The sequence below is a fragment of the Protopterus annectens genome, chromosome 13.part0, assembly GCF_019279795.1.
Source record: "Protopterus annectens isolate FY-2018-M chromosome 13.part0, PAN1.0, whole genome shotgun sequence".
NCBI classification, from domain to species: Eukaryota; Metazoa; Chordata; order Ceratodontiformes; family Protopteridae; genus Protopterus; species Protopterus annectens.
Genome location: NC_056747.1, coordinates 41,629,921 through 41,641,629, shown reverse-complemented (window position 1 = coordinate 41,641,629; position 11,709 = coordinate 41,629,921). Strand labels below are relative to the sequence as shown.

General features: G+C 37.6%; 1 protein-coding gene across 1 annotated transcript; it reads right to left on the bottom strand.

The window, feature by feature from the left end:
* Nucleotides 1–3,260: 3,260 nt before the first annotated feature.
* On the bottom strand, nt 3,261–5,571 carry HTR1D (5-hydroxytryptamine receptor 1D). Its single transcript, XM_044090608.1, has one exon. It carries the CDS (start codon nt 5,410–5,412, stop codon nt 4,279–4,281), a length of 1,134 nt encoding a protein of 377 aa, XP_043946543.1. The 5' UTR covers nt 5,413–5,571; the 3' UTR covers nt 3,261–4,278.
* Between the last annotated feature and the right edge of the window lie 6,138 nt (nt 5,572–11,709).

The window sequence follows — 11,709 nt, the reverse complement described above, 5'->3', positions numbered from 1 at the left end:
TTTCTGCCTTTGTGGAGTGGGAGAATAAATGCTTTTTTTTCCAAATGGAAGGAACATAGGACTCTTGGATGGACCAATTAAGAAGTATGCTGATGGGGTATGCAACTGAATTTGCTGCCTTTTGTAGGACTTTGGGAGGCAGGCTTCTAGGGGCATTTGTGCAAGGTTTTAATTTCAGAAGTTTAATTTCAAAAGTATTTTCTTTACTATGGCTGTGGGAATAGCAGCTAGAGAGAAGTAGTTGGGAGGATGTGCAGGAGAGGTATTAGTGGCAAAAGGATCCAGTTGGTTAGGTAGGGTTTGAGGGAAGTTGGTTGTGAGGTTAGCTATAATGTCAATAAAATAAGTGTTGAAAAATGTGGCTATTTCCACGTTTTTTTTTTTCTGTGTCCCGACAGGGGGTAGGTTCAGATCCTGGGTGCAGAAGTCTGTTGATTGAGATCCATACATTTTTAGGGTTAAGCATGTGTTGATGTTGTAAGGTATGATCGTGTTCTTTTTTATCCATAATGATTTGGCACTTTACTTGGTTGTGGAGGTGTCTGTAGGTTGTGAGAGCTGAGGGTTTTTTGTGCTTTTGCCAAAGCTTCCAGGCTTTGTCCTTGGTGACCATGTTCTGTTTGGCAGCTCTAGTGAGCCATAGGGCATACAAGGATTTTACACGTTTTAGCTGGAGGGGTGCTAGGTTATTCAGAATATTAAGGAAAGAAGAAATTAAAATGTTATACTGCGCTGTCTAGAGGGAGGATTCTTTCTGTAGTTATGTTATTGGAAGTCCAGGCTAAGATGTCTTCTAGAATAGGGATATTATTACCAGGGGGACTATACAGGGTAATACATGGATTCTTATTCTCATTCATTTTTAGGTAGACTATTAAGATTTCTGCTGTGGCGAAGCTGGGTATGGATGTGCTGTAGGGAATCATATTCAAGGTGCTGGGGTAGATTAGAGCTACCCCACCACCTTTTTTGTTTTTTGAGGTCTATCTTTGCATAGGCAGGCAAACCCAGGAGGGAGAACTTCTGAGGATTTGATATATGGTTTTAGCCATGTTTCTGTAGCGGCAATAATGTTTGGTTTATTGTGTATTATCCAGGTGGGGAAGTCAGGGATGTTGTTTCCCATACTCTGCAGGTTAATAGTAGTTAGGTTCAGAGACTTATACAGGTAGTGTGGGTTGGGAAATGGGGGAGGGCAGGGATGAGATGGATATCGCCACTTAAGATTAATTTGGAGTATTTAAGCAGGATGGTGGTGGGCTCTTTTTTCCTGTTAGTTTTGTGGTTAAGGAAAGGGGCATAGTTTGTGATAGTTTTGTCATTAGCAGGTAGAATTTTTTGTTTGAAGCAGAGTAAGTTGTCTGTAGGGTATAGGCTAGGAGAAATGTCAGAGAAGGTTTGGGGTGTTGGTGTATGAATGGAGGATGTAAGTGAAGATATGTATTGGATTGACATAGATTGTAAGGAGGTAAGATGTAGTAGGAAGGTTGAGGGTAGTAAGATGAGGTAGGGTGTTAAGTTACATTTAAGTGGCATGTTGGAGAACTTTAGAATAGTGGGAGTCTAGATAGTAGTAAATAACTGGAAAAGGAGGTGCTAATAATATAAGGTAGCAAGTGTAGCCAGTGTGGGGTGTATACACAGATAAGGACTGGTAAGGGGAGGAGATAAAGGAAGAGTGTGAGTGTTTGATTGTGGGAAGTGCACAGTAATGAAAGGTGTTGGTATGTTCTGTGATTGGTTGGGAGTTAATGAGGGGAACACCTGTGGTGATAATCATTATTCAAGTGTAACTTGTATATATGGGTGGGAAATAGAAAAGTTACCCAGGGACTGTCTTATGTGCTACTAATGGATATAAACAGCTCCGAAATTCTTTATTCCATGCATCGGTCTCCTAAAATTATCTGTAACATGATCCCAGTTATTCTCGCTATGGGTAATATATTATTAGAGACCATGGGATGAGTTAAGCCAATCAAACACCAGATGGGATAGGTTAATTCAAACACCAAAAGGGAAATGGGCTAGGCTTAAAATGACATGTAAGTGCAGCTAGCCTAATACCTATTTATGAACTTATAAATGTGTTATAGATGGTAAAAGATCAATTATAAGAACCAAAAATGGGCTAAACCTGCAGAAACATATAACTAAACACAGAATCAATCCAGGTGTTATATCTTGTTCTGATAAAGTCCTGTTGGAGGATGAAAGCACTTAACTAGTCAAATTAATAAAGCTTTTTATTTCCTGGATATGTTCTTCGACTGGGTGTGGCTCCTGTAATAGACATAGCAGCTGTATTGTTTGTGTTTCTGTGTAAGAGATCAGCCATGCCATACATGATAGGACTAAGCGATAGAGCTAAAGTATGTTATAAAGAAGATGATTTTAAATACATTGGGTATACTAGCTACCGTGGGTGGCTTTTTGGATGACATAAATGGAGTCTATAAATCCTGTACTCGCTGTTTGCACAGTGCAAGACAAAAGCTCAGCAGCAACACTATTATACCAGCATGGTGTCAGTTCTCACAACAACCTTAAAAAATGAGTCAACACTTCAAGAAAAGAAGAAAATGTAAGCTGATGAGGGAAGTGTTTTGATATATGGATAACATATGTGTATGTGGAACAGCCACGTACCTGTCTATGCTTTGGGTGCCAAGGTTGACAAAGACTGATTGATGGAATGAAAGTAAATGAACAATTACCATAGTATGGATAGCATGCTCATTTGCAAATAAGATAGGGACAGACTCACTTTCTTCAGGGTCATCTGTTTTTATTTATGAATTTGTACAGAAGTCTTACTCCATGCAAGTTCAATAGTTTTTGTTTTTGGATGATCCTAGTGTAATTCTAATGGTTCTGGGGGACTACTTCACTGAATCAGTGCGGCCTTTCATTGTACTACTTATGCAATCTCTGTTTCAGTCTATAGTGATGATGCTTTTTATAGTGACACAGCTGAGATTACTAAAACCCATTGTATATAATATTCTTAGATCAGGTCAGGCTGTCTGCACAAACCATTTTATGTGCATGTAGAAACATTTTAATAGTGTTTTCATAGCTAAATTTATCTGAATGTATATACAAAGATCTTATTGCTGTTGTATGTATTCCAAGATGCTCTTTGTGCGACCCATCTGAGAAGCATGCATACCACCTTTGACATAAACACAAAATACTGCAGATTGGTTTCAAATTATGCACTGTATAGTATATAATTAGCTAAAGAGAAACAACATATGCTTTATTAATCCAGCATCTGTTTTATTTCTGGAACATGTTGTAACATGCAGGATATTGTCTGATGCTCAAGTCAAAAAAGACAGGCATTTATTAAGTCACTGCTGTTCTTCAGATCTCTGCATCTGTCACAATTATACCAGTACAAATAAATGTTGTTTCTGCCACTTAATCTGCTGGTTTGATAATTTTACATATCCAAGTGCTGTGAAGAATCCAAGTGTATCTTTCAGGCAAAGATACTATTACTGTAGTTACTGACTCATTTATTTTTTCAGTGGCAGATTTTCTTCTCTGTAATTAGTTAAGCTATGCAGATACAGTCAGACAAAGTTGCATACAGCAGATATAATCATAGGTAGAACTGTCTTGGTTCCTACCATAACAGTGCTTGGATGTTAAACACAATCTGTGCTTTTGGAACCATTATTTTCTATTAAGCAGAATGGTATCATTTGCCACACTGATCCTGTAAATAGTAGTTCATGTAACTATGAGGTGTTACATAACATGGAAAATCTGTTTCAGGTAAAATACAGTATTTGTGTTCAATCGCATCACAGAATTCCCATAGAATTAAAACAGTTTATCAAAGCATTGTCCATATGCAAGTAATATTGCACTGTAATATTTTTTTTCAAAAAATAAATATTTTGGATGGTGACACCCTAAAACATACTTGTGTATTTAAAATTCTCATGATTTAATAGTATTCTTTGCTTGTGGAATTTAATATATTTATAATTTGAGAATATGTTTTCTGAAATTCAGAATAGAGATGAAGATACTTAAAAGTCTGTTACATGCAAAACCATCATCCTGAAATTATATACAGCTGCATGCTATTTTTGCACAGCTAAAATATTTTAGTGATTAGAATATACAATACCCTCTGTGTTTGTAGGCAAAATAATTATGTTTTTCTTAAAGAAAGATTTGTGGTTGTTACTTGTTGTACCTTCCATCATAAAAGTCATATGCTCTGTGCAGCAGTCAGAATTTTCCATGAAAATATAGTAGTTATGAGCATCTTTTAAAATGAATTAGTTTTTGAAAAGCTTGCTTGAAGTCCTCATTAAAAGCAGTGTATATCACAGGATTAATTAGTGAGTTTATGTATCCCAGCCAAGTAAACAAGTCAAAAAGGACAGGATGAAACCAACAAGCATCTTTGCAAATTGCCATGACCAAGGTTACCACAAAGAAAGGAAGCCAGCAGAAGATAAATGCACCAAGAATAATACCTAGAGTCTTTGTAGCTTTTCTTTCTCTTGCTGCACATATTCTTTTCCTCTCTAAGACACTGTCAGAAAGTTTCACTTTAATATGATGCATAAAAAATGGGGATCGAGATATGTGAGCATGTCCAGCATGATGATTTGAGTTTAGGGAGCAAAACGTGGATCCAGTAGATTCACTTATAAGCTGGGCAGTAGTAAAACGTTTTCCATATAAGGAGGGGGGATTCATAATTCTAGACCTTGCAGCCACATAAATCCTACCGTAGAGTATTATAAGAAGTACTGTTGGAATGTAAAAAGCCCCAAAAGTGGAGTAGATGGTGTAAAAGATCTGGTCAGTGTTTACTGCACATTCTTTAAGTTCTCCATGGGCTTTTGCTTGCCTCCAAAAGAGTGGTGGAATGGAAATACAGATAGAGATTATCCAAACAGCAGTTATCATAATTGCAGCTCTCCCTGCAGTGCGGCGTTTGGTATACTCCAGAGCATCAGTGATCGCCCAATACCTGTCCAAGGCAATAACACACAGGTGAAGAATTGAAGCAGTGCAGCAGGTAATATCTGATGAAAGCCACAGGTCACACATTATCTGGCCAAAAGACCATGTCTTGCTGACAGTGTAAGCTATGCTAAGTGGCATCCCCACAATCGACACCAATAGGTCAGTCACTGCAAGAGATCCTATCAAATAGTTGGCAGGGTTATGCAGCTTTCTTGTGACAACAATTGTAATTATTACAAATATATTAGAAAGAATTGTTGCCAAGGTTACTATAGACAAAATAACTGCCAAGGATATTTTAAGCCCAAGGACTGTGTTTTCATTCCATTTTATTAGTGATGAGGTCATATTTACTGACTTATTGAAGACATCCATTGACAGATTATTGAAAGTCATTGTATGCAGTTGCATAAGATGGGAGCCACTGCGTAAGCATTAAGTATAACTGGTTGGTCACACACAAAGGAAGGGCACTTCTAGGATCAAGCTGTTCATCTGTTCAAGTGAAAATAATTGCCATTGTCAGAGAATGTGCTGATAACATGTTTATAAACCTTCTCTTGGCTTCTTCATCTGTAACAAAAGAAGAAAAAGAAATATTCAGTCATCATATTAATTTCTGTAAAATCCTAGGTCGATTATGTACTTTTTTATTAAGTGTGGGAAACTGAAATAAAATAAATATCTGCAATGCTGAATGCTGGTATGGAAGGTGTACATAATTGATATACAAGTAAAAGCTATTTTTATTACATAAAAGCATTTATTGCTTCATTTGCAATTTAAAAGAAATATTTCCTTCCACCAGGTAATGCAATTACAGCAAGGAAATTCTAGAGCCATGTTAAATTCCCAATGTGATTCTGAAATGCAAATAGCTTTGGGAGATCTAACAGAAAATGTATTTAAAAATATTCAATTGCTGGCCATCGAGAACATACAACATTTCAATGTCAGTGGGCTTCATTATTAACACTCCCTTTGTATTTTCTAAAAGGCCAAAAACTTAGACAATGTAAGACTCTTACCCCCACAACTCAATTCACTGCATTCTTAACAGATTATTTTTTGCATTTGTATATATATATATATATATATATATATATATATATATATATATATATATATATATATATATTTTTTTTTTTCTGTTTACATTTGTGCTGGGGACCATTAACAGGAGCAAATATGTGTTAGTAGAAATGGCTGTATGATGAGTGGAGCATCACATTAAGCAGCATCTACTCAATGTTGTATTATCAATGGTGCAGTAAATGCCATGTGTACAGGTCAAGAGCTCTTGTGGTGTGTGGGAACAGTTAGAACACAAAGCATGCTGGCATTATGCACTGTTATTCCATTTATACATTGCTATAGTCACAACTGACTTTCATACTGACTCTATAAATAGATGTCACCATCCACAAAGTTTAATAGACAAGTAGGGAAAGGAAATAGATAGACAGGCCTTTCTTTCATTTCACCAGATCCATGCAAACAATGTGCACTGCTATGCACAATTTGGAGTTACCAGTCCATCTACTGCATGTCTTTGGGATACATGAGGAAACTGGAGTGCTCAGAATAAACTCACAGCAACAAAGAGATCACATAAGACTCTACACAAAGGGCACCCCAGTATAGAGCAGTGCAGGATAACATCTTGCTGTGAGGTAACACTGCAACTCTGTGTGCTAATATGCCACCCTGTTATGTACAATGCAAACCGATAAATTACTAGAAAGGGTGTTCTTTTAAGATGGCTAGAAAATTTACAGGGTACTGTGATCCATACAAATTTGAATAATGTACATAGTCTCAAGAAAGGGTTACTACATTTAAAGGGTGAAAAGCAACATAGGTTGTCTGCCCATGTTTTGAACAGCACAGCTAGTACTTGCAGGTGCACATCCAGTGGGCATACAGCATCACAGGCAGTGTGCCTGACCTCTGGATATCACATTAAGGACACATAAAGGGGGCTGTATACATATAAATGGTGTACAGCATCTTACACTGTACACATTGCTGCACACTGTGGAGGGCATGCTAAGTAAGGAAGGTGCCAGACGATGCAGAGCTACATGTCTTAAAAGAAACAGCTAGTCCTTCTCAGGAGGGCTATGTGATCACTTTCAGGTAATAACTCATTTAAAGTAACACTGAAAATATAATCTAGCACTGGACCACAAAACCCCATGACTGTGATCTTTAGTACCTCACAGTCATATTTCTCTGTGCTCTACTGACATTATAAAGCAACCCCTGCTAAAATGCACAAAATGTTGTCACTTACATGAGCATAAAATACCCTAGCTCTTAAAAAATGCCTTATTATGCCCAATATACTTATACTGAAAAAGTTAAAAGAAAAAAAATAAGATAAAACCCAAACCCTCATTTTTCATTCACTTCAGTATATAAAAAAGTGTAACTTCCCCTACTACACAGAAATACAACTACATATATCACCAAAAAAAGAACCTCACTTTGCAGTTAAATATATCCTCCAAAAGTAATATTCATCACTTATAAAAAAAGTAAAATAAGAGAATAAGGCATAAAATAAAGTACTCTCTAGAATTCAGAAAGGCTTATCATAATATAGAAGAATTAACTTGGAAGCAGTTCAGATTGCATCAAAATGTTTTAATGCAGAGACCAGTCTCCCACTATGATTGCCCCCTATTGCTAGCTATAGTGTGGACAGTGGTCTTGCTGTGGAGTGCTTAATGCCAGTGAGGCATGTGCTCTCCCTGAAAACTGGAAACAACTCCAGATGAACTTAGCAAAGCAATTCAGAAAATATTTATGATTTTTTTTCACATGGAGTTAAAAGTGAATCCATTATTTTGACCCATTCAGTCTTACAGAAGAAGTCAAACTACAGGTAAGAACAGATGAGCTGTGGGTACATGTGTATGTTTGTGTGTGCACACGTGTGTGTGTGTGTGTGTGTGTGTGTGTGTGTGTGTGTGTGTGTGTGTGTGTGCGTATGTGTGTGTGAGGGTGTGCATTGAACTATGCATGTGGGTGTGTTGTTGTGAGTGTAGGAGACTTATTTGTGGATACCTGTGTGTGTGTGTGTGTGTGTGTGTGTGTGTGTGTGTGTGTGTGTGTGTGTGTGTGTGTGTGTGTGTGTGTGTGTGTGTGTGTGTGTGTGTGTGCGCGTGTGTGTGTGTGTGTGTGTGTGTGTGTGTGTGTGTGTGTGTGTGTGTGTGTGTCTGTGTGTGTGTGTGTGAGTAGTGTGTGTGAGGGGGTGTCTGTGTGTCCGTGTGTGCGTGTGTGTTTCTATAGCCCTGCTGGCCCTCAGCTGATTACTCTGCCTTCTCTACATTATACCACTGCTTCTTTCTTCTATAAAAAAATGGAGATGGATCTGGCTGTTCATTTCTTATACCTCATCTCCTGCTTCCAAATTTTAGTGGTGCACGGAGTATAAATAACTTTCTGTCCTTTGCTTGCTTATAGGTTCATAGGTACTTACCAGGCTATTGGTCAGTGAGGATCTTAAGAAGCCTAGCCTTACATTCCCATGAAAGTTTTTAGACCCCATATTTTGTGTATGAATAACCCAGATGTGGGCAAACGTGGATATGTTGGGTCATTTATATGCTTACCCTATTCATGAGGGAAAGGAGTGCTAAAGCGATGGTGAATTTGTGGTTACCCATCCATTCATACAAATTACATCTGAATAGTGTACTTTGTTAATATGAAGTAAAAGACAGTTCTAGAGAAGGCTTATACTTTGTGATACATATCTATTTCTCTAACATGGTCTATTAATTCTGCAAAAGAGCTTGAGATTGGTGTTTATGATACCACTTATAAATACATTAGGGTCTGCTGAAGCTCTATAGGCAGAAGTCACCTCTCAGTAGCCTGTATTATATTAAGAAGAAGGAAAAGGCTCTGAGATGGTCTGCATAGGTTTAATGATTTAGGATTTTGGTTTTTTTTTGTTTTTTTTTGTTTTTAGTGAAAAAGCATTATGGTTGTTCAGGTTTTGACAAGTGTTTGGACAGGTGCATTCCAAAAGGGGCATTATACTCAATGACTGGTCTAATGAGTGCCAGTACTGTGGAACAATTCCATTCCTAGATCTGGACACAGTACATTTAGATATAAGCTGTGCAATGTAAATGAACTTCCTGATAACGGTGGATATATAGTGATCAAAGGACAGTTAATTGCCAACATAGTTTCCCAATTCCCTGACTATGATATCAATTTTCAGGGGAAGGTTTTCAGTGTGATAGCCATACAAGAGGAGTCACTTTGCTGAAGGATATGGTTACATACATCGTGACATTTTGTTTTAGTCCATGGTTATGACAGTAGATATTTGTGTGGTACAGGCCCTCTTGGAGGATCTTGGTGTCATCTGGGGAGTTTATGATATCACCAAATTTGCAATCATCTGCACACTTGATCAGCCACAAACCCTTAATGTTAGCTTTTTTTGGTCCCCTCAAATGTCATGTTTACTAGCCAGGCTCCCAGTATCCCATGTCCATGCTGGATCTATCAGGCATGCTCCTACCTCCTGGATTTATTCCAGTATTACTGGGTATATTTTCTTAAGAGTGTACTAGTCGCATGGATTATTTGTGCTTCCATTGGGGATGGTTGTTTTATGTCCTCACTCACTCCCTTTCCCTTCCCCCACTATGCTTGTTGATTGCATTCAAGGGCAGTTCCCCTCTTTGGGTCATGCCTTCCCTTAGGGAACATATCAACAAGTGCCCTTCCACCCAGGAAAGGCATGCCCATCTCTTCTCTGCCATACTATCAGTCACTTGAGCCACTAATCAAAGTCTGGTCAGCTGGGCAGTAATTTAAGCTGTATCCCTCTCTTCCATCAGAGTGACACCCTTAACATTAGATCTGATTTCTCTGAAGTAAATGTGAAGGACTGAGCCTTGGGATGCACCACTAGTGACAGATCTTATACAGGAGGTATAGCTGCTTACCTTAACATTCAGGGTGATATGAAATTATGTTGTGTGATATCTATATTGTACTTCTGTTACAATAACACTCAAGTTTGGTATGATTAACTCAAGTCTGGTTCAAACCTGAATTTGTATGTAACAAATCTGGAAGTAAAAACATCATCTTCCACAATCAGCTCTGTATTCAGTGAGATTTTCATTTGAGCCTTAGCTTTCTAAACATATCTGCATACAAAACCATTTGTATCAGAGAGCATTGGTATCTAGTGTAAGAGATAGTACTATTTAGCCTACCAAAGAATACAACTCTTGTTACAGGAGTGAGATATCTGGCAAGGGTTACAGCTCACTGCAGAGACTGGAGTTGCCAGCTATACAGTACTGGTGGGGCATGGCCTGGTTCACCCTTCAGCTATTGTACATTGTTCATGGCAGTGGGAATGAGGAAAAAAAAGCTAAACAAACAAATCCAAACTGGCCAAGGATAATGGCTTGTCTTGACCCATTTCTTGTTCCAATTAGCAATCGGTTTATATTGAGTTAATGGGTCAGAAGGCAAAATTCAGAGCTTGATGGCCTGGCTAGACATGGCTCAAAATATAGAATTCACTCCAATGGTAATCTCTTATTTAGACATGTTTTTGATAACTTTGGAGGACTTATTTGTAGTGTTCAACTTTATATTGGGGTGTGCCACTCTGGTTGTTTGTTGCCCAGGGTGCCAGCTGACCTAGATGTGGGTCTGCAATCAAATTTTGATTTCTGGACGAGTCTCAATTTCTGTGTTGTTTTAATGGCTACAATCTGCTCAGAAACAGTAAAAGCAAGAGAAACATGTTAGATATCAACAGCAGCTTGGCCCACTGATTTCTTGAGTGTATATTTTAGAACACATTTCTTTCCAACTTCCAGTTTTCTAAGATATGTTGGACTATTCCTGTGCATTTGCCTATGTTATTATAAATTATTTTACTCTCTATTATAAAAACATACCTGGTGTATATTTTAATGCCATTTTATCTGTAACTAGTCCTTCTGCCGTACCCTTCTTAATCTGTAAATTACAATATGTTATATAAATCAAAACATTTTTTCTACTTAACTTTTTAGGCATTATTTTGAGAACTGTGCAAACATTCTCTCTCTTTCACTTTATGTAATTGTGGCAGACTATGATTTTAGCCAGGAATGTTTTGATTTATATAACTTCCAGCAGGTTTGGTCTCCTCTTTCTGTTTAACCCCATCAAATGTGATACGCAGCACTTGGCATTTTGCTGATGGTCAGAGGTAGGATTCACACTGTATGCTTGAGGACCATAAGTGTGGTCCTTGAAACAGTGAAAGTGTTCTGATTTCATGAATATATTCTAACTCACAAACTGTTATTTTGTTTTGTCCTTGTTCTACAATGTACAGTTGTTTGATTGTCTGAGAATTACTATTTATAAATAGTGGAAGTATAGGGGTTCAGGGGAGATTACCCCTTGAACAGTGCAGTAATTTTTACACTTCATTATTATGTTCTGAGGATTGTACATATGTTTTTTTTTTCTTTTGAGTTTGGAGACTTGCATTGAATATTCCTGAAATGATGATAAATTTCATCATAAGTGTAGGTGTAACTTCTGAATTTGTATTTTGAGGACTTTTGATGTTCCCCTTCCTAAACAACATATGTGTCCTTTGTTTTCTACGATAAAAATATTATAAAAGTTAAAGTACTCATTTAAAAGCCTCTGAATGTAATA

Bases quoted from the DNA above. Each gene is read 5' to 3' on its own strand.
- HTR1D (XM_044090608.1), bottom strand. From the start codon at position 5,412: ATGCAACTGCATACAATGACTTTCAATAATCTGTCAATGGATGTCTTC.